Raw genomic sequence first — 23,841 nt, 5'->3', positions numbered from 1 at the left:
TGGCAACAAGACCAAGATTTCTCAGAATAATTTTTCGGGATAATTTCTCGCAAATATCCTGCTAGTTGCAACTGCGGGCTGATGAAGACGCAAATTAACTGGTTAATTTGCAATCGGGATAGTTAAAATAGTGGGTTATTTGGCAAACTCAAGCTGATGAAGACAGGCCTATAGAGGCATCGTCACTTGATCCATATCACCAGGATGTTTTGCAGGAAAACAGAGTTTACCTATTTCCCTTGAGGAAAGCATTAAGAATGGAATATGCCCAGATTATCTTATAAAGTTGTAGACCCACCATATATAGTTCCAAGGACAAAAGCAAAAAACAAACTTTCAAAACAAATATCAATTCCGTACTCAAAAGAAGTAATCCTCCCAAAACACAGAATTAAAAAAAACATGTTTTGCCACTAATATTTTAAGATGAGAGAGAGAGAGTTCACAAAGGGCTACAATGATGACGACAATATTTTATTATCTATAGTGTATTCATCTCCTAGCAAATGACCACTTCTCACAACAAATTTACTGAAAATGTATGATTCTACGATAACCTAACCAACTCAATTTCTTTCAACATGACTTTGCATTCACAGTAAGTTATAATTTGGTAAAGACAGATTTGTACAAAATCATGATATTCTTTATATTTTCTTACAAAGAATTCAAAAAGAATTATCTAACTTTGTCCAGAGCTCACATGATATTCAGCCAAACAAAACAAGCTTCAGGATGTGGTAAAAGTGCTTTCAGAGAAGAATGTTGACAAAGCTTTAATATTCATGTTGATTCAACCGATATTAGTTGCTCTAAAAATAATAATGATACTAATGGTATTTATTCAATAATTGTCATTGTAGCTTGAGTGCTGAATAACAAATGATTTTACAATTAATTACAAACGTTGTAAAACATATTATTATTATTATTATGAAACAAAATATTTCCTCATAAAATAATGGTAAGATTGTTACTTTAGAACAGGAAAAATGTATTATTAACAAATTAGGCTTGAAAGGGAAATAAAAAAGCTCAAGTTTCAATGAATGAATATTATGTCGCAATCGCTAGCTGATTCTGTAAGACAGGCGCAAGGGGGGTGATTAAGATGGCAACTTTGATCAGTATCGAAAATAAAGCCTGCATGAGAGATTTCAATGATGTACTCTTGTTTCATCAATTCAATGTCATGCCAGAAGAAGAAAAATGACAGACAACTGTCACTTCAATTGCCACATTTACATTACTGTAAGACATTACATCTAAATCACGACTTAATTTTGACTGATTGTATAATAATCAGGTGATTATAACTATAAATCATTTTGTTTTCCTTTATGCAAAGCATGTTAAGAAGACTAAAAACAACAATATGATAAAAATACTTGATCTATTCTTGGTTCAGTTACTTCAGTATGAAGAATGAAATTTCAACCAGCCTTCCTGAGTGCTTTGTCATTATATTTAGTCATCATTAATGTCAAATTGTTATAGATATAATTAATTTAAATTACTAAGTTTAGGTTCTGGGTTAGGACGAGGTAGAGTGGGTCAAGGGTGTTGATGTTAATTACAACAATTATTATACAGTAGGCTTGCGGGTGCACCATGTGAGAGAGAGGGAGGATTGAGGAATCCTGAAAAGGACTCTCGGTAATCTTTCTTGAGGGTTTGTAGTCCTGAAAAGGATTGTTGGTATGGTCTTGAAAAAGACTTGGTTATCTTTCTTAGCTTATAGTTCTAAGGAGAACTATAGCGCTTGGAGAGGATGAGTGGCGGGAGTGGCTCGACGTTCTGATTATTAGTGCTTGAAATTGAAGCAGTGCAATTATCAAAGGAGCTAGTGTTGTACAACCCATTTGCCATCGCATTTCTTGCATGATGGAAGAAAAGAATATCTATCTTGAATAGGGAATGGATTTGCAAGAAGGACTTGACAGTTATCAAATATTTGCAGTAAATATTTATTTCAAGTTGTTGTATTAGTAGGAGATGATTGCAGCTTAATTTACCCCTTGAGCCATTGTTTGAAAGGTGTATGCTTTTAAATTATCATTGACATTACGATCCACCATTTACCTAATAAAGCTGAAGCTAAATACCATTAAGGTTTTCAGAAGACCTGTCCTCATCAGCTCGAGTTTGCCAAATAACCTACTATTTTCAGACTCAAGATACTATTCCAAAGCTCGAAATTGCGTCTTATCCAGACCGATAGGCTCATCACAAACTATAGCTTGGACGGGCAAAAATAGCCCGCTATTTCCAAAATAGTGGAATATTTTGGAAACAAGACCAAGATTTCTTAATTAAATATCCCGCTAATTGCAAATGCAGGCTGATAAAGGCGCAAATTAACTGGCTAATTTGCGATCGGGATAATTAAAATAGCAGGTAATTTGGCAAACTCGAGCTGATGAAGACAGGCCTAGAGCGATAAATTCAATTAAAATGCTTTAGTAGGTATAAAGCATTAACACATACACACACAAAATATGTGATATAAACAAACATGAATATTTACACAAATTTACCTTTCTTGGACGAAGATGATATTCTGTCGCAGTTATGATATCAGGCCTACGAGTGCGATGCTGATATTGAGATATAGCAATCAACATCTTGGAAAACGTTTTTTCAACAAAATAAATCTCAAAAAGTTACACCTAGTCAGCTACACCTTCTAGCAGAGTTGAAAGCAAAGTTTTTCAACTAAAGGAGTACTTCTTTTAGCTATCAATGATCCAGCCTGTAAGAATTTTATTTTGAAGTTGGTATTTTGCAAAGGCAATTATATTTTCACCGGTAAATCAAAGAAAAGGATCCAATGGCTAAATACAGATAGAGTAGATAAAAGTGTCCGTATCTAGAGTTGATAAAAGAAGTGTCTATATTTGTCCGTATCTTTAAATCCTGTTCATAAATGATATTACAAGTTTAATTCCACACATATCTGTCACAAGGATGTTAACTGCAAAACTGATGGCTTCATGGAGCAATTAAGATCCTGTTCCTCCAGTAGCCACTGAAAACAAAAATCCATTCTTTGAAAGAGAAGTTAACTCTCAAAGATATCAGCCAACAGAAGTTGTCAATAGAAAAATTATGTCATACAACTGGAGACGAAGCTTCAAATCGGATATGACCTTTATGATTAAGCATCTGTCAGTAGCTTTCAAAGAAATGGTTTTGTCCTTTCAATAAGAATTTTTCAAATTTGAATTGATTAGAAGAAAGAGCAGGGTTGACGAACAATTGAAAGGGGATTGTCCACACCACACTTTCAGCAGCTACATGTAGGATTCACAAGTTGGAAATTGAAAATGCCATCACGAAGCAAGATATGCAGCTTGAAATTGAAGAAGACAGTTATGATCTGGAAGAAAGAACAGGATTGATCAACAATTGAGAATTGAGATAGGGTTGTCCACACTGTAAGCAGCTAAGGTTCACAATTTGGAAACTAAAAACGCCATCACGAAGCAAGATATACAGCTTGAAATTGAAGATGACAGTTATGATCTGGAAGGAAGAACAGGATTGGTCAACAATTGAGATAGGATTGTCCACACACTCAGCAGCCAGGATTCACAAGTTGAAAACTAGAGAGCCATCATGAAGTAAGAAATGTAGCTTGAAATTGAAGATGACAGTTACGATCTGGCATCCGTTGGGAGCTTTTAGACTGGTTTTATCCGTCCAACAGGAGTTGGTAGTTCTAAATCAGCGGAAAGATGGGTGAACAATTGAAAGAGGGCGGTCCAAGAGATCAGTCAATCAATGGCCTGGAATAGTACCTAGAGACATCAAAATCTAACTCCCAATGCACCTAGGTGAACATGTGAATCTTGTGAATTTAAGCAAGATGGGTGAACAATTGAAAGAGGGCAGTCCAAGAGATCAGTCTATCAATTGCCTGAAACAGTACCTTGAGACATCAAAAGTCAAACTCCCAATCCGTCTAGGTGAACGGGTGGATCTGCCAACCCATTAGCACACCTCCACAGGTCCCTACGGATGTATCAATCCTCTAAAATCTATTTCAATCTACCCCCTTCCCCCTCAAAAGTACTCCACGCTAGACACTTGACTCCCGATTTCAAACAATCCCCGACAAAATATGCTACCTAACGGTTACTTAAATTCACCCGAATCACGCACAGGGTTGTCGCGACTCTTCTTTGCCCTGTTTGTACGTACGAGACACCGATAGGAACAGTCAGTTATTTCCTGCGACGAGCATATCGGGCATACCGGGCAGGCCTCCCGACTTTGCCGATGTGTTTGTGTTTACGGATTCATTTCCTTCGAGCTGTCATCACCCGGGGTGTCAGTGATCTATCTTTGGTGAGGGTTGTACAATAAGGGCCACGCTTTCGCTGATTAGATCAAGAAAACGGGGTGCCTCTCGAAATATGACCTCTAGGAATCAAAGTTGGCTCAGGACTGACATTTGTCATTCAAATACTATTATGTCAATTCTAAATGCCCTTTTAACATCTTAATACATCAATTGTGTCTAAAGTAGACACATTTCAATACATCGACTGTGTGTTACATAGTGGTTACGGCCCTCCATTTCAAATCCCTAGGGACATGTAGAAACATTTGGTGTATTTGTAAAAACTTTATTCAGAGACAAGACAATTTTAAATCATTTCTTTCCAGCGTAATATAAAAAATGAATTATTTGCTGACTCAATGTGAGTTGCACCATCCCACACTGGCTAACATATACATTTTATTATTTAAATCAAATCCACTTCCTTATTCTATTCAATATTCCTTGGATTATCTTTCATATAACCTTCTAAATTTTTAATTAAATTCAGTTTTATTATGATGATTATATCCTCGTTTTCGCTTAGTGTTGTGCCATGAAAAATCATCCATTTTTTCTGCCATTTGCTAATTTTCTGACAGCATATATATTTATACTATTCAGTCTCCTCGATATCATGACAATGTTTTGAACGTTACCGAAACCCTCATGTTACTAAAGCTCTAAAATCAGGGGCAGGGAAGCATAATTCTACATTCCAGTGGCCTCTTGTTCGTTAACAATTTCATAACATAATGCGCCAAAATGCCAGGGCTTCTACGTTGGCCCGATTCTGTAATCTCAGTCTAAAACATGCAGAAGTTGAGATGAAGAGATTAGTCCTCTCTGTCATCCACACGGACGTCACATTTATCTGTCTCATTCAGCCCGTCTTCATCAGCTTGAGTTTGCCAAATAAACCGTTATTTTAACTATCCCGCTCACAAATTATCTAGTTAATTTGTGTCTTCATCAGCCCGCAGTTGCCATAAGCGGAATGTTTGGTCGAGTTAATCATCCCAAGATATCTTGGGGTAGTTTGCAAAATATCCCGCTATTTGTCCGGTGTGTCTTCACTACCCCGAATGCTCGCACCATGTGCAAACGCTGAGCAAAATATCTTGAGCTAATTTCTTGAGCTCGAGTTTCAAGTTTCGAGGTCGAGCTGATGAGGACAGGCCTATTGTGACATTTATCTGTCTCATAGCTGGGCTTCCATTACAAATCAGATAACTTCCCGAAAAATCATGTTCCCAAAATAATTTCCTACAAAATGAATGTCAGAAAAATCATATTTATAGCAACAAAAAAGTGTGAACCCACCTTTGTGACATTTAGAACATGAGGTTACCACATTGTGTGAAGTCCTTCGCCCAATGTTCTAGATATGGGCCCTGTTTCATTAAACGTTTTACCAATAAAAAGTTCATAGATTTGATATGTTGAATTAGGTTGGCTGCGAGCAAGCAGTATTTATGAATTCCTGTCTGTACCAGGATGGGAAGCTAGTGGTTAAACAAAATTTTCCTTTACCAAGAAATATAAAAATACAAATACCACATAATTACAGTTTTTAATGTAAATTACAGATATTTTTTAGCAAGGGCATTGCTCCGAGGGATGGACGATATAAAATGTTGAAACTCGAACTGCAAAACTTGAAAGTTTGAATACCAAAATTTAGACCTACCCTTTTTGGCATATTTGAAACATACTGATCTTTTTATTCAACATATTTTTGTTGAACTTTTGTTCACAGCTTTCTTGCTAAAAATATATTACCTGTGAGTGTTTGGCTGTTTTGTTTGAAATTCCAAAGTCTAAATTGATATAGAATTATATAAATAATAGATACTTGTAAAATGAGGGAACTTATGAAGGAAAAGAACTGAGAGGAACTATATCCAATACATGCCGAGGTACTCCTTTATAGAAAAGTCTTAATTTCATTAATTAAAGCATTAATCAAATAATTAGACAAATCTGGAACAGATAATCTTATTAATTGATAAAGCCAGCTAACAGAGGAGCTTACAGGTTCTTCAGTTAAGTTCAGTCTGGTCTATTTTGTCTATTTTTATATTTGATGTAACAAATTGTCTGTTTTAATTATCTTCAAGAGATAACATACAGACCGAGGTATTGTGAATAAAGGAATATATTCAATCAGTTTGGTATTCTTGTAGTTACTGGTAAATAAAGGGCTACATTAACTTGGAAAGGAGGATACAAGGCAGCCTAAAGTATAAACAAAGTTTGTTGGTAGTCCACATCCTGGACTGTTTCTGTGTCATTTAAATGAATGTCGCACCCAGAGCCAGATCAAAATGTTAAGGCAACAAGATCAGGCAGCAAATCTAGCAAATACTTACTAAATACAAATATTCCCAATCTCCTAAAATAAGTATGATTTTAGAGATAACCATAGAAAATTGTATGCTGTAGTATTTATGCATGACTATGACCCCCCTCCCTATCCCCCCCCCCCCCCCCATTAATCAAGCACAACAAGTTTTGCTACTACAAAAAGTTTTAGATAGGAGTATATATCCAAGACTAAAAGTGAAGGTCATTTTGAAGGAGGCAAACACCTGGTGGTAGGTGTCATTGACAGTGGGTCAAGGTCAACTTAGGGATACTATACTCTTGGGGTCAATGTTAACCCCTCTCTTCCTCCAGTCACCCTCCCCCTTCCACTGCATCCCTTTAAAGTACAAACTGCATTTCCTTTAATATAACTGTGCTTTCAAAGGATTAAAATAGAATATGCTTCTGACTGGCTTCAACATATAATTTAAAAAATACAAAGTTATAGAGGATGGATTTAATTCTTTCTGGCTCTCAACAGACACTGTTTTTTTGTAACTTTACAATCTTTGCCAACCCCCAACCCCCTCAAATCATGTAGGGCAAGATATAGATAAAGTAAGATATATTGGAAATGTCTGACCAATAAGGGCATTATATATGAGGTAAAGCCCTTCTGCCTCTCAGCAGCTTGTTTTGTTCAGAATTTCACTACAGGCCTTATTAGGGCTATTCATAGAATCTTCAATGCAGTGCATGGTCTATTCTATTTAATATCAGGTATTTTCCTTATATGTCTTTTGAGAGCAAGAAGGTTGCTAATCTTTGAATCAAATCATATAAGCTAATGCCCTTCTGTCTCGAGAAGAAAGAAGACAGCGAACGGAAGAGAAAGAGAGGGAGAGAAGGAGGAGGAGAAGAAGAAGAATATAGGAGAGTCAAGAAGAAAGAACAATAAATACTAGAAATTAAAATGAAGATGGGCAATAAGAAGACATCAAAAAGAGGCAGAAAGAGGCAGAGACAGTTGTATGTCAATCCAGTAGGGTACATGTATCCTAAAATTCTATTTTATAGCGAAAATCTATAAATAGAGATTAATACTCATTGCACAAAATGAAACGTCATTAGATTCAAAAGAACATTGTAGGATTCATACACAATCACCAGGACATGATTATGTTATCCGCTGAAAGATGATTGAGGTGTACCAATAGGAAGTGTCCGTTCTTCTAAAACAGGGATGTCAACCAAAAGGAACCAACTTGAGCTCCGTTGAATGCAGCACATATCAAATGAAGGCCCTGGACCTGATTAAATTATCTGCTGAAAGATGATTAGAGTATCCGTTCATCTAATACAGGACTGTCATCCAAAAGGGACCAACTTGAGTTCCCTTTGGATAGATGCAGTACCCATCGGATGCCTGGGGGCATCATGTTCACCTTCACTTAGTAGACAGACTAAGCCTAAAAGGTGAAGGTTTTAGCCAATTCCGTTCAATGTAGGTGCGTCTTCATCATCACGAGATTGCCAAAAAGCCCGCTATATTTCTGATTTGGGAAATAATCCTGAAGTTACAAATAGTGTCTTCATCAGCTCGAGATTCGACCTTAAAACTTGAAACTCGACCTTGAGAACTTCGCTCGAGATATTTTGCTCAGCGTTAACGCATACAGCAAGTCTTCGGTCTGGTGAAGACGCACAGGACAAATAGCAGGATATTTTGCCAAATAGTGGGATATTTTGCAAACTATCCCAAGATATATCTTGGGATGACAATCCCGACCAAAAATCCCGCTAATTGCTACTTCGGTCTGATGAAGATGCAAATTACCTGGATAGTTTGCGATCAGGATAGTAAATAGCTGGATATTTGGTAATCTCGAGATAGTGAAGACAGGCCTTGTGTGATGGAGAGCCTCGCTCGGGGGATGCATAGTGCATTCTATTTTTGTTAACTCATGGGAAGGAAGGAATTGGCCTGGTTTCAACTATTCATTAACTAATAATAATAATCCTTATACCGTAATAATGATGTGACTGGCTGCTACTATTTACTACTACAGTGAAACCTGTCTGTAAAGATTACAAAGGGAGACAAGAAAAGAGGTCTTTGCAGACAGGTTCCTTTAGTACATGTTTCAATGAGAAACCATTTTCAAGGGAAACAAAAAATATGTGGTCTTTGTAGACAGATGGTCTTTGTAGACAGGTAATCTACTACTACTACTACTTCTATCGATGACAACGATGACAAACATTGGTGATAAAAATACGAAAAACAGGTAGAACATGTAAATGAATAATTAAGAGGAAAAATATAAATATAAACCACTAACAACTAAACTCAGTTCATTCTTAAAGTATCAAAGGTCAAAATATTTATAAATATGAATAACAACTATTTCATAATTAAACTTATACTGGAAGATTCCCAATGAACTTTTTACAACTGTACAGAAGGCAGTTTTTATGTGTCAACATATTTTTGGCAAACTATTGGAATTCAAAGAACAGTAGCATGGCTCTCCTTATATGACATGTATAAACAACACCATACTTCAAAGACATATTGCGATGATGACTTTGGACGTATGCCTAACTCATCGATCATCAGCTAAAATGGGGCAGCGGAAATCGAACATGTCATCTTAGGAATTTATAAGATGACTTGACTTCTGTTGTGGTCACTCTCATGGTCGATGGATTCATCTGCCTTACTTAAAGGGACTTGCAGCCTTTTCACACACAGCTAAAATTCTATAAACATGATTAGTATAAACCTGTTTGAAACGTGTTTAAACTAATCACGAGCCTTTCACACACAGAAATTTCGTTGCGATCGTTAATCGTTTCGTGATTAACTACTGCTCGTAAAATGCGCAGTAGTGCCATTGCGCATTGAAGGTCAGGTCATATCAAACAGAGCGGTCGCTCCATCCAGTTTAAACACGTTTAAACACGAATTTCCTTTCACACACAAAATGTCAAGCTCTCTAGATACGAACTTCGTATCTGCAGCCTGCTTTTAGGGGCGTATGGATCGCGACTTTGTATCTATCCCAACATCGTATAAACGATGTTCACACTGGGAAATTTTGTCTATAAACATGTCTAAAACTGTTGAGTGATTCTAATCATCTCTAGATACGATGAATTTTAGCTGTGTGTGAAAAGGCTGTTGGTAACATTGTTCAGATGGGAGAAAATGGTGCTAAGGTAGTGACTTCAATGGTAGATGTACAATTAAAGATAATCTGAAAGTTTGGTTGAAAACAAACCATTATTAATGATACAAGTTGGGAAAAACTGATCTGATCGATTCCCTAATTCTCCCAACTATATTATTACAATTTAATTACATTTTAGGTGAATGAAATACGTCACACAAAGCAATGAATTGGCTCTATACCATTCCAGACATTGAAGTGTTGAAATATTTGTTTAAAGCCTGTTTTATGTTGTATTTATATGTAAAAACGGTTGGGAGAATTTACTGTAAAAGGGTTTTGCACAGTGACGCCTTCAAAGAAAACCGTAAATATCTTTGTTGTTTGAGAATTTGTTCAGGATTTTGTGCATGTTACAGGGTTAATACAGTAGAAGGAAAATTATAAGTAACATTTCATAAAAAAATGATGCAGTTTTTTCATCAACCTTCAACAATGTTACTGAGTCACTTTAAAGATAAAGTTGAGTTCTGGTCATGCGGTTGCATTGTAAAAGAAACAGTGCCGGGAGTCAATCAGAAAAAGTTGATCACGTAATATATAAGTGTTGGTGTGTACTGCAAGGTTCTGGAATCATAAAAATGATAAGAAATTTCCCTTGAAAATAGTTTCTCATTGAAACATGAACTAAAGAAACCTGTAGATAAAGAAAGACCACGGTAAAGACCACTTTTCTAATTGTCTCCCTTTGGTGGTCTTTATAGAGTACCGAAGCTGTGACGTCATAAAAATCTATTTTTAGAATTCCTCAATTTGACCATCTGAATAAATATATGTCCTATGGGAACTGATATGCTCTGGCTCCTAATGGTTAGGAACCAGAGCATATAACACTGAGTTCCTATAGGGAATGTATTTATTCAGATGGTCATATCTTAGCCAATACTTAACATATTTAATTGGTTTTCGACATTTGGACATTATTGTTGATGCTCTTTCGGAATATGAAGAAAAAATTGAGAAATTCTAAAAATAGATTTTTGATGACGTCACACTTCACCACTCTATAGACAGGTTTCACTGTACTCACATCTCAAGCAAGAGACACTCATGGATCAATCAAATTCTCACATGACAGAAGAAAATGCTCAAAATAATTATCTTTTTATAGCCCAACTTCTTGTATATGGGACTATATGAGCTATAGCATATATGCATGTTAGAGGAGGCCGGCCGAGGTCTTAATTTGGGAATCATATGAAGTAAAATTCATGTTTGTAAGGAGTGCAAAATAGATAAACACCTCTTAATCTTTTGTAATAATGACCTTGTGCAAATGTTTAACCCTTACCAAAATGTCTTAGTAATACTGTTTTTCACACTGGCAAAAATTTGCCTAACCCCGTACTATAGGTGGGGTTAAGGGGGGTCTTAGCCCCGCCTATAGTCCGGGGTTAAGCCTATTCCACTTTCTGTTCAGACTGGCTTTTACCATGGGCTAAAGTTGGCTAACCCCACCTATAGTACGGGGTTAACTAACCCTGCAAAATAGCAGGGCTAACTCCGCAATTGTGGTGCTAACTCCTGCTAACCCCGCAATTGCGGTGCCAAGCAAATGAATGAGAACAGAAACGAAAAATAGTCCGGTACTACGCATTGGAGCGTATCGCAGCTGGCCAGATGCGAAGTATGTCCAATAATAACATTCACGATATCCGGGGTTAACGAATTGCAGTGAGAACAGCGTGAATTTTCTTATTCCGGAATAGGCGCTAGTACAGGACTAAAAATTAACAGCGTGTGTGAAAAGCCAAAAAAAAAATAGTCCGGGGTTAAGGTGGGGCTAAGCAAAGTACGGGTTAAGCAAAACCAGTGTGAAAAGAGTATACATGTAAAGCTAACAACTGTACTATTCATACCTTTTGTGAATTTGATGTTTTTTTGTTTTTTTAAATAAGTTCTCAAGAATGAAAGATGGCTCAGTTGTATTATAGGGCCTTGTTTAATACTTTTAGATGTAAGCTTTAATATGTCACATTCTCAAGAAACATAAATCAGGATAAACCTATTTTCATTTTTATAAAACTTGGTAAGAGTATGACTAATTTAGATGTAACTGACTGTATGTATTACAGATAAGTTTTGTGATGTATATGTATGTACGTCGCCCCAAATCAGTTATACCAGGAGAAGAGAATCAAGGGTTACAGCATAACAACTACAATAATAATAATAATAGTTTTAAAAAAAAATAGTAATAAATAATCATCATTATCATCATCTCTTATACTAACCACCTGTTTATTTACTAATTCCTTCATGGCTGTGTACACCAATATTTAAGATACCGTATACACAACCTACCAGAATAACATTGACTATTTTGCGGTGAATAGCCATTTTGCTACGTTCCTCATCACACACATATCTTCCTGGGACAATGAAATATCCAAACATGAAATACTTTTCACTATTTAACCTACCTCTTCGTAAGGGCACATTCGTTCTGTAATATCCATTTTGCTATGTTCCTCACCACCAGTAGGGTCACAAATATCTTCTACCAACAAAAAAATACACACCCAAAGAGAAGTATTCCAAAGTATCGTATCCAAAAAATGTCATGGTATATGCATTGTATATCTCTATGAAGAAAAGTTTCAATAGCTTCTATGCGACGCAATCATGTACTGTTTATAATTGTCCCATTCAGAATGGACTGTAAGTGAGAGCTTGTTGAAACTTATCACTTTCTTATCACTTTCGAACGTTAATTCCGCTAACAATTGAAAATAAATGGCCTTATCTGTTTCCTCAGAAGTTCGGCCTTGTGATAGAGTTTACAGTTTACTGGTAAATATCATTATCTTCAGCGCTTCCTTCATTCCTTCTAGATGGATATTATCATTGATCAATGCAGGCAGTATCAAGTAATGCAGCTACAAAATTGTGCATCAAACGATGAAATTGTAGATGGCTGTTGGCTACAATATGATACACAGTTCACATGCCATGCATTGCAGATTCTTTGATCTACAATCTATATTCCAAATTGTAGAATGCCCAAACACATCGCATTAAAAAGTTCATGAATGCAGACAATTAATGGCCTTCTGTCAAGGTTTCACTGGGCCTAACGTATGCTTTCTTTTGAAGGTCCAGCATGACCATTGTTGACCCTGCAACTGTGTATGGTACAAGTCGGTGGTCTTTCTGTACAGGTCCAGATTTCACCATTCCAAACTGTGAAAGATCACAAGGTGCTAACTCAATCAGCACCTGGTGTGTTTCCTGTCAGGGTCAAAACTTGACCAAGCATTGCCATAGAGGGCTGGTCTTTCTACGCAGGTTTGAATTTATCCTGTACTCCAGGATTGTCCAACCAGCAACCAGAGGGGCCTTTGAACCTGTTCTCTGTTCGCATTCAGACTGTCATACTTTATCTAAGCACGGACCTAAGACAGCCAGTCCATGCATGATCAAAGACAGCCCGATTTCCTCACAGGTACATGCAGCTAGCAGAATAAACTTTCAAAATCCTGAACAACAATGAAGTAGATTTGATACATCAGGTCCAAACCAATATCCTACACTGCAAATTTATCCCAACACACTCCACAAGATGAATCCGACAACAGTTTCTACATCTATCTAGGTTCCAACTTTCATTCCCACTTCAGGTAAATGATAAGTTTCCTTTCAAACGTCCGGATTGGCCTGATTCGAAACCCTAAAATCAATAACATCATCACACGCTTGGATGCCAATGGGTCGTTTACTGGTTATTTTACCATTAATTGTTTAATAGCGAAAAGTGTTTCCTGGTTGACATTCCCCTGTAGCCCGACTCAAAACACTGAAACATGTTTTCTCATAGGGAAAGAGCGAGGTACAGGTAGGCTCCAGCATTGGAGGAACAAAGCAACAATTTCATGCCTGAGTGGATAGAAATTGAACAATAGGTCCCATAGGTCCAAAGAGGAACCGTGACCTGGCAAATCTTAGATTTAATGAAACCCTTATGACGATGTGTCACTGAAAAAAACATTACAATAATGTGCATTGTAATGGCTTATTACACACTCAAAGGTGGGTGGAAGGGACTATCATGGTGGTAGATCTTTCATGCTAATGAAAACCAGAAAAAGTCAGGAAACTTACAGCCCGTTAAGACTAGAGGAAATATATACAGAAAACATATAAAGAAACGTTGTATTAAGAATAATCGTACAGACAGGTGGTCTTTACTTACAGGTTCCTTTAGTACATGTTTTAAGGAGAAACCATTGTCAAGGGAAACAAAAAATGTGGTCTTCGTAGACAGGTGGTCACTGAAGCAGGTTCAATTGATGTAAAGTTTCTAAAAAATGACTAATTTGAAAAGAATTGATGAGATGACAGTATGACTTATTTTTATACGGTTGGTATGAACAGATGAATTTTAAAAGAAAAACAAAAGAGTATTGATAGAACAGAAGTGTGAGCCACAAAGTCAGATTTACAGAGTTTAGAACAGTTTTTTGAGCAATTTTCAACATAAATGGGCAAAAGTTTAGTTAAATAACCTGAATTTAAAAATTCTATTCCTTTTGGCCGTACCAGCTATCAATGGGAATTTATCATATCTTTATGATTTTATCATAATTTTGACCGACCTGAATGGAGTGTGGCCGGAGCCTAGCTGCCAGCCATTGATGGAAGTGAACTTTCCTGGTCTAAACTGGTCAAGGTCATCACACTATTGTTGATGATGTCATTGTCGGTACATGGTACACACGAGGCCTGTCTTCATCAGCTCGAGTTTGCCAGATAACCCGCTATTTTAACTATCCAGATCGCAAATTAACCAGTTAATTTGCGGCTTCATCAGCCCACAGTTGCAATTAGCGGGATATTTGGTCGAGAAAATATCCAGAGAAATATTAATCTTGTTTCTAAAATATCCCGCTATTTGGGAAATAGCAGGCTAATTTGCGCCCGTCTGAGCTAGTTTGTGATGAGCGTATCGGTCTGGTGTAGACGCAATTTCGAACTTTGGGATAATATCCTGAGTCTGAAAATAGCAGGTTATTTGGCAAACTCAAGCTGATGAGGACAGGCCTAGAGAAAATGAAAGAAGATAGACAAGGGTAACGTCACTGCCTGCCACCACGGGTATGAATCACAGTCATATGAACGCTCTTGCTCACAATCTGAAGAGTTTACTGATAGGAATAACGTCACACAGCTATACAGGAACAAGTATTACTTGGGGAGGGCTTTGTGTACGTCAGCATCTAATGCAGGCATGATTTTAAACATTTTTTCATGGTTTAAAAAGGGGTTTGACTTGTTTATGAGTTTGGGTTTAAAATGCAAGGAAAAAAAACACTTTAAGTTCTTGAAAGAGTGATCAAGCATGTACAACAAGTGATGATAGGCTGTTCATTGTCAATAAGAAATATACAGTGAACAACTGAATTATTCATATCATTTTTTTTGGAAATAAAGATTAAAAGGTGGACTAGTTGAATTAGGGCTTTGGTTGAATAGTATACAAATGATGCACAGGTTTGAGTGCGTCGGTAGGGATTGTGTGCACAAGGTACCTTTGAATGGTTTGAACCCACGAGGCGCAGCCGAGTGGGTTATAGACCAAATTCAAAGGTACCGCGTGCACACAATTCCACCGACCCACGAATTAAACCTGTGCATCATCTGTTTTATAAGATGGGGCCCCAAAAATTGTCAAAAATACAAAATTTTGTTATTTTACAGATTTACCGGATGCATGATTTTTTTTACCGGACGCATGATTTTTTTACCGGACGCATGATTTTTAACTTATCATGAAATTTTTTTAAAAAAATTAAAAAATTGTCAGTGCACATTAAACTGTAAACTTAAATAAAAAAAATTAAAAAATTATAGATTTTAAATTTTTTTTTTTAAACAAATCATAATTATAAAAAAAACACGAAAAACAAATATTTATCACCGAAAAAAAAATTATCAAAAAAAAATCATTAAAAAGGAAAAACAAGAGATATATCTAAAAAAAAAGACATCGGTGGTATCGATCGCCGATATCGCGTGCATTCAGTAAAAATAATTACATGGTAATTGACCAATCAGATTGCAGGGATTCTTCTACCCATCTTATAATTTTAGATGGAAGCTTTAATATGTCACCTTCTTAAGAAACTTCAATTGGGAGAAATCCCCTAATATATCACTCATAATGAGTAAAGGTACTTTTCTAGAAATGTAATGCTATTCACTATGAATATGACGGACAAAGAAAGCGGACAAAGTATACAGTTCCTCAGGTAGACAAAGGAACATCCCTTCACTGCTATTATGAGTCAAACAGGTGAATATGCATGTGACACCTGTTCTACACATTTTTACATAATAGCAGCGAAAGGATGTTCCTTTGTCTACCTGAGGAACTGTATATTTTGTCCGCTTTCTTTGTCAGTCATGTTCATAGTGATTGTCACTGTGCAAAGAAACATTCTTGCTTCTCAGCACCATGTTAGAACAAGATTTTCAACATGGGTTTGCCAAAAATTAAAGATAAACTTGAGTTCTGGTAAAAAAAAGAAAATGAATTTTCACAGAATCTAACAAAACTATACATCTTTCTGTGTAAGTGATTGTTACTTTACCAAGACTCTGCCAAATTTATGATGATTTTGATGACTACAGAACCTTGCATTACACATCATTACTTACATGCTATATGATCAACTTTTCCGATCCATTCCACACCTTTTCTTTCACAAAGCAATCGCATTACCAGAACTCAAGTTTATCTTTAACCCATTGTGTACAGGAACCGGGGGGGGGGGGGGGGGGGGGGGGGGGGGGGGGGTCCCTGTGTATAAGGACCATGGGGATGAGAAGATTCAGTAGTCAAAGGGGTAAATGTTGATTATTTGGATTTAATTTTTAGTTCCGGTTATGAATGAAAATAAAATTTCACACAATCTATCCAAACTTTACGCTGAATTCTAAACACTACAATTGATTTATATGTAATACAGCCAAGTAAACGAAAATAAGCAATGACAGAGGGAATAGTTAGGTAGTTGTCCATGCAAAGAATTGACAAGGAATTGACAAGGAATTGCATGCTCATATATCATTGAGCTTTCCGGTAAGTTGTGATTTCAAAGAGGTTTCAATTGATTTGTTGGTCCAAATGACCTTTCTACTGCATGATATGCAACTTGAAATGACTTTTCAATCAATCCAGTTCCTCATAACAAAATTATAGTTACATTCCTGTTTCATCTCTAACTAATGTTAGCTTTATCCTTGTCTGTAGCTAAGGCAAAAATATCACAACAGAGCTTTCAATATGTTTGTGTTGCCATGGTACCATGTTTAATACATGAAATGATAATGCTGGTGGTGACTGTTGTTGGGACACCTGCCTCAATTCCAAATTGAGCAATGTTGACTAAGAAGAAAATGCACTGAATGCGCAATAAGTAAAACGTGTGCTCTTTTTACTTTTTCAGAAGAGATGCATTGAATACACAGTTCTTATAAAATCCACACAGGTTGTATGTTAAGAAAGAGTGTTTAAGTGAATCCATCTATAAAGACATATAAAACTCTACCAGTGGTCACTGTTGACAGGTGGCCTTTCTAGACAGGTTCCACATCACATTTCATCTCTTGGAGCCAGCAAAGGCATTTAAACTCATATACAGCCAAACCTGTCTATAGCAACCACCCAAGGGAAACACAAAAAAGTGGTCTTTGTAGACAGGTTCCTTTAATACATGTTTCAATGAGGAACCATTTTCAAGGGAAACCAAAAATGTGGTCTTTATGGACAGGTGGTCACTAAAGCAGGTTTGACTGTATAACAGAGTAGCACCCTTCTGACTCTGAACAGACCATTTGTTCTTGCATGGGAACAAAATTATTGACCATTAAAGACAGGTGGTCTTTATAGAAAGGTGACCACTGTGACAGGTTTGACCGTATTAAACAAGTTTTAAGTCAACATCTACCTACCATAAGATATCAATTTTCATATTAATTCAAATCTGATCAGAGAACACCCGTCTATAAAGACCAATGTGGTAATTACGTAATTGCAATTCTATTGAGCAGTGTTTTTCTTTATTCATTGAAACCTATGTTCAAGATAAAAAAAAATTAAATTTTCCCTTGAGCAGAATTTCACAAAGAAATTGCAATAAAAAGTGCCATGCTGCAATTCAAAAAAGATAAAGGATTTCTGCTTGAATGTTTAATTTTTTTTTTCATAGCAGCCTTAATGTAACTTTGAAAGTATAATATCATGTAAGAAAGACACAAATGTGAATCCGAAAGCAGAATATATGATAGGGTATAATAAGAAAAAGTATACAAGAAAAGGTAAAGAACTGCTACTTTGTATACAAGTGTACCACTGCTACCGAGTGTACAACAGAATTTAGTATTAAAAAAAAAAAAATCTCATTTTATATCTGGGCCCTGTCTTACAAAGAGTTGCGATTGATCCAACTCAATCGCAGGTCCTCCAGCAGTCGCAAGTTTGCAGTCTCCTATCTCTTACTTGCGATTGATATCAACTCTTTGTAATACAGGGCCTGGTCTACTTTACACCAGTGCTATGTGTAATAAACGAAAGGTGGAATTCATGAATCTTGTGCTTTATTTAAAAAAAAAACATTGCCAGAAATTGGAGAAAGCAGATGAAAGAAAAAGTTTAAACCAGAACTCACTGTCAGCAACTTGCTCCTCTGTCTGAATCCTCCCTCCTTCTTGACATCCTGAGCTGGCACCCCCGCTGTCTTAGTGGGACGTCTCACCACCTCCTGTGTGCATCCATTCCAACTAACATCCCTGGACTCTTCCACTTCCAATTTAGGGGGTTTCTGTCGTCTGAGTACAGGCTGAGAAATTGAATTCGAGTGAAGTCTTTGTTCTATCACTAATTTTGCTGATGACTGTTGCGTGAAGCAGCATCATTGCATTTTTTCGCCAGCGATTTCGAAAATGAAGTGATTTCATTTTTATGGAGTTTGGGCAATGAATTTGTGATTATTTTTTTTTACCCCAAAAGATTTTGTACAGTGGAAGTGAAGATAGAATGATAGAACACCAGGACACCAGTGAAAAGATGAGACGTGAAGAGGACAGGATGGATTGATAGAGCGTGAAGAGACAAAAGACAAAAATACACCACATTAGAAATGAGAAGGTTAGGAAAGGTGCAGATATGATACAAATGTTTTACCACCATGCAACTACATGTACCATGCAACTAAACATGCAACTACCATGCAACAACACTAGCAACTACACATGCAAACCTACACAGGCTTATTTGCTAGTATTGATAAATGTATGCCTTGAGATTTGAGAATGCTACGATCGTCAGGTACTGTAATATAATTTGGGTTTTTTTTTTTTTTTACTGGCACATTATCTACATGTAGTTACTGTGATCAATGGGACTCCCTTACAGAAATATATTAAAGCTTGCACTGCCGTACTGCAATCTTGCGGCAAACTTAATAAGCTTGCAAAACTTGCTCGCAATCTTATCGCAAGCTTGCAGGCCAAGTATAGTCAATGCCCTGCCCTGCAGGCTTGCAGAAGCGCAATCTGATCAAGTCTCAGCAACAACAAAATACCAATGAGCAACACAAACAAAGGAGAAGGAAAAAAAGGGGGAAATAGGAAAAAGAAAAAAAGTTTCCAAACTTTTCTGAGACATGTTTCTAAGAGTTCAATAGAAAACTAGTATTGTGTTCGACAGGGATTTAGTAGATTGCTTTTATTATTTCCTTTACATCACACAATACCATGGTGATAATAATTTGTCACTGATACAAAGATAATGGGAAACTTGTTTGAAGTGTTGAAACCTTGAGTACATCTTCACTACAAGTACTTAGATACAGTAAAACACAATTCCTTTCCTGCACGTCAGTCCTACAAACATATACAAGACTGCACCGCTTGTGAATACCCAGAAAAGGAATGTGCTAGAAATAAGGATATTTAACAAGTTTGTGATTGCTGGGTTTCTATTAGAGTACAGTGCAAGCTGTACAGGTATAAGCACTTCAAGCATTAGATATCACTTTCATGATTACAATAGGGCTGCGTCAAATATCATGGTTCTGATATCACAAGTGACCATGTGACACCATAAGTACCATATTAACCCCATAGCCTATATGAACCAGGAGGTCAATTAATGTGTTAAGCCTATGGAAATCAGATATTTCATAGCAACTGGGTAAAATATCATCATCACCATGGCATGAACAAATTTTTGTCTTTCACTTCTTTACTGAAGACAAAGTGAATCTGGCAATTTTTGATGCAAAATTGACAATTAGACACCCTGTTTGGGACGTCATCCATAAGATTGACTTGACTACCAATTGATTAGAAATATGATTACAAGAATAACTCAACACCTATTTGGTACATCTTCAAGAACACAACAGCTTGCTGGCACATGATATTGTACATCTCAAGAGCAATGTGAACCCTGTTGGGGATATCTACAAGAATAACTGGACAAACTATATGGTAAATCTAAATACATTTACAAGAATGGTTTTATGACACATGATCCTTAGGCAATTTTTTGCAGTGATTACTATACACTATCCAACTTTGTATGAACTTCAACCCTGGACCCCACACCATACCTACATGTAACCCTCACCCTAAACCCCAAACTCTAACCCTAACCCTAGTTCCTAAACCTGACCCAGACCGGACCTAACCCCCAAACTCTAACCCTAACCGTAGTCTCTAAACCTGACCCAGACCGGACTTAAACCCCAAACTCTAACCCTAACCGTAGTCTCTAAACCTGACCCAGACCTGACCTAAACCCCAAACTCTAACCCTAACCCTACTCCCTAAACCCCAAACTCTAACCCTAGTCCCTAAACCTGACCCAGACCTGACCTAAACCCCAAACTCTAACCCTAACCTAGTCCCTAAACCTTACCCAGACCTGACCTAAACCCCAAACTCTAACCCTAACCGTAGTCTCTAAACCTGACCCAGACCAGACTTAAACCCCAAACTCTAACCCTAACCCTAGGCCAAACCCCAGACTTTCCATGATAAAAAGTCTGGAGCAATTGTCAGACCTAGGCATTGTGGCGTGCGCCTGTAATCCAGCTAACAGTGGAAGTTACAAACTGATTCAGCCGAGGACGTAGGTTCGAAACTGAGTCACGTCTTTCGGATGGTGACCTTTAAAGGTCGATCCCTAGACGTAAATAATCATATCTGACTGATACACATCTGTAAAAACCCAATTACACACACACTCAGATTATCACAAGAGTAACTTGACAAAGAATTGTACACCTACAAGAATAAGACCTAAGTGCAAGGCATCATCTTCATCGTCATCTCCCTCGATAAAGCTTTCAAGGGACATCTCACGCTCACTCTCCTCTAGCTCCACCTCCTCGTCTTCCTCTTCCTCCTCCTCTTCCTCTATCACAGTCCTCATTGCACGAGTATCTTCTGCCACTTTGAAGTCGTGGTATGTCAGGATCGGAGGAACATCGTTGCCAAACATTTCATGTCCAGTGAGTACCATGAGTGGCAGTTCTGCTGCAGGGTTTCACTGTAGATTCTTCTTCTTTGAAATGTGTTTAGAATCTCAGAACTTCCACTCAGAACATTCACAGATCACAAATGTATTGTTGTCATTACCATACATTTGACAATATTGTTAAGTTAAGTTCCACAGGGGGCAGTTCTGCTTCAGAGTGTCCTACAAGTTGTTCTTTTCAGATCTGTTAATATGACGTCTTCGGTCACTAGCAACTCCCGCTTTAAACTTTTGGAGGTCACAAATACAAGGTCATCATTATCAAACATTTATGGCTCAGAGAGTACCAAAAGTGGCAGGGCTTTCCAACAGACAGTTCTGTTTCAATCTGTTGATATTTCTTTGTTCACCCAGAACATCAACTCAAACATTCATTGGCCAGAACCAATGAAAAGAGCATCCTTTGCAGCGATTCTGTTCCAACAACTTCTTATTCCTTTCTCTTCTGAAGAGTGTTTGCTATTCAGAAGGCAAAGTTCCGAATACTGTTCACCGTACTTCTCAAAACTGTTATCCTTGGTAAAACATGACTTATGTTTGTTGAAAGAAGGTCATAAGGAAATCTAGTTCCTGGCTCTGTCGGCTTTTTCCATGTGACGCTCAAAATGTGTATCCCCCAAAATGTTCTCACCGACCACAAAATTCACAACTGTTCTACGTGCAACAACCACAGAATGTTATGGCATCAGAAACAAGCCAAGTTTGTCCATTGATGTGCTTTCGTTAACAAGTTAACCAGCATGTTTTGATTTACAGCAGAATAAACACATGAATCACTGGTTGTTTCGCTTGTCCTCGCTCAGCCCAAGATCACAGAGATATCTCACCAAGACGCAGAACAGGAAGGCAATCTTGCAAGATAATGGACAAAAGCTCAAGAAAAGGAGCCTAATTTGAAGCAATTCTCACGTTCTCGTAAAGCCTTGTTATTGACATTCCGTATATAAAGTCATGCTGTATACAACTACAGATATGTATTCATAACCAAACGACGATTGATGATATTCCAATATTATTCCAAGGAGACGTTTCCGAAAGCATGATAGCACACTAAAACGGGAGACTCATTGAGCAAACAGATTGGTTTCAGTGCTAGATTCAAAAGTAAGTACATCTGTTGTATCTGGTAGAGGGGAAAAACGTGCAAAACCAACGAAACTTTGTTTCCTGTTCAAACATGTACACAGGCTTTTAAAGAATAGCCCTTGAACAGTGTACTTAACTCATAAACGGATATGACCCAATATAACACTGGTATGTCTTTGGCTAAATTGACAATTGACACCTCCAAGTGCAGGTATGAATCTAAAGTTTTTATAAAAATGAAATGGTAATTTTCATCCCTCTCTCTCTCTCTCTCTTTCTGTCTCTTTCTGTCTGTCTCTCTCTCTCTTTCTTTCTCTCTCTCTTTCTCTCTCTATCTCCCTCTTTCTATCTCTCTCTCTCTCTCTTTCTTTCTCTTTCTCTCTTTCTCTCTCTTTCTCTCTCTTTATCTCTCTCTTTCTCTCTCTCTCTCCTCTCTCTCTCTCTCTCTCTCTCTCTCTTTATCTCTCTTTCTTTCTTTCTCTCTCTCTCTCTCTCTCTTTCTCTCTCTTTCTCTCTGCTAGTTTCCAATGGTTTTGCAACTTCCCATCCATTTCCTTTCTACCGGAAAAGGAAGTCAAAAGGCATCTAAAAAAGTTGACCAGCCAGAATGGAGGTTAAATACAAACTTTATCAAAATTAGTCACTGAGAAAAATAAAAGGATGTGAATCTTAAACCCCGTCTTAACTGGAAAATAAAGTCGCGGTGTCGTCCGGACGTTGTCCGGATGATATTTAGCCCCTTCCAATTAAGACGCGTCAATCGGGGTAACGTCCGGAGTCCGGACAATATCGAGGTAGATCTCACCCTAGTCGGGCCAGGGTGATATTTACCCGGGTAAATGGCGTCATCGCCGTGAAAAAATGTTTACATGTACACAGCGCGCGCCAGCTGATCGCCATGAGACAGGTGCGGTTGTTATGGTAACCTACCCGGATGAGGTTTTTGCAGATGGCTGATTAAGACTGTGTCCAACTAAAAGCTCACCCCGTGTTTTACGATCAGACCCCCCCCCCCCCAGTTTCTCATCCACATGTCGCTCGGGTGAGATCAAAAAAGTTCTATTAAGACGGGGCTTTACCGTATGTATAATCTATGTGAAACCCTCCCCCCCCCCCCCCCTTATGCTCCTTAAACCACACTAGGATAAATACAATTACACAAGAATATACTGGGTGCCCTTGAGAAAGAAATATGGTCAGAAACACCCATCAATTGAAATATTCAGAAAGCAAGAAATGAAAAAGGGAATAGGAATATCCTAATCAATGGTCATATTCTAACTTTCCCTTTGTTTGGAGTGGAAATAGTCTTTCAAATCTAATAGATTCAAAATATTCAAAAAGAG

General features: G+C 37.4%; 1 protein-coding gene across 3 annotated transcripts in view; it reads right to left on the bottom strand.

Moving 5' to 3' along the window:
• Positions 1–23,841, bottom strand: part of LOC754213 (DENN domain-containing protein 2A) — a 118,103-nt gene that overhangs the window by 49,085 nt on the left and 45,177 nt on the right. For 2 of the 3 annotated variants that reach the window (XM_030989537.1, XM_030989538.1), the window contains exon 5: positions 18,534–18,758. In XM_030989537.1, coding sequence (XP_030845397.1) covers positions 18,534–18,758 — 225 coding nt within the window. The remainder of the gene's footprint in view (positions 1–18,533; positions 18,759–23,841) is intronic. The other variant, XM_030989539.1, reaches the window with a different exon arrangement.

Source organism: Strongylocentrotus purpuratus, unplaced genomic scaffold, assembly GCF_000002235.5.
Source record: "Strongylocentrotus purpuratus isolate Spur 01 unplaced genomic scaffold, Spur_5.0 spur5_scaffold_18, whole genome shotgun sequence".
In the NCBI taxonomy this organism is placed as follows: domain Eukaryota; kingdom Metazoa; phylum Echinodermata; class Echinoidea; order Camarodonta; family Strongylocentrotidae; genus Strongylocentrotus; species Strongylocentrotus purpuratus.
The sequence above is the reverse complement of the archived record's forward strand: the minus strand, read 5'-3'. Positions and strand labels throughout refer to the sequence as shown.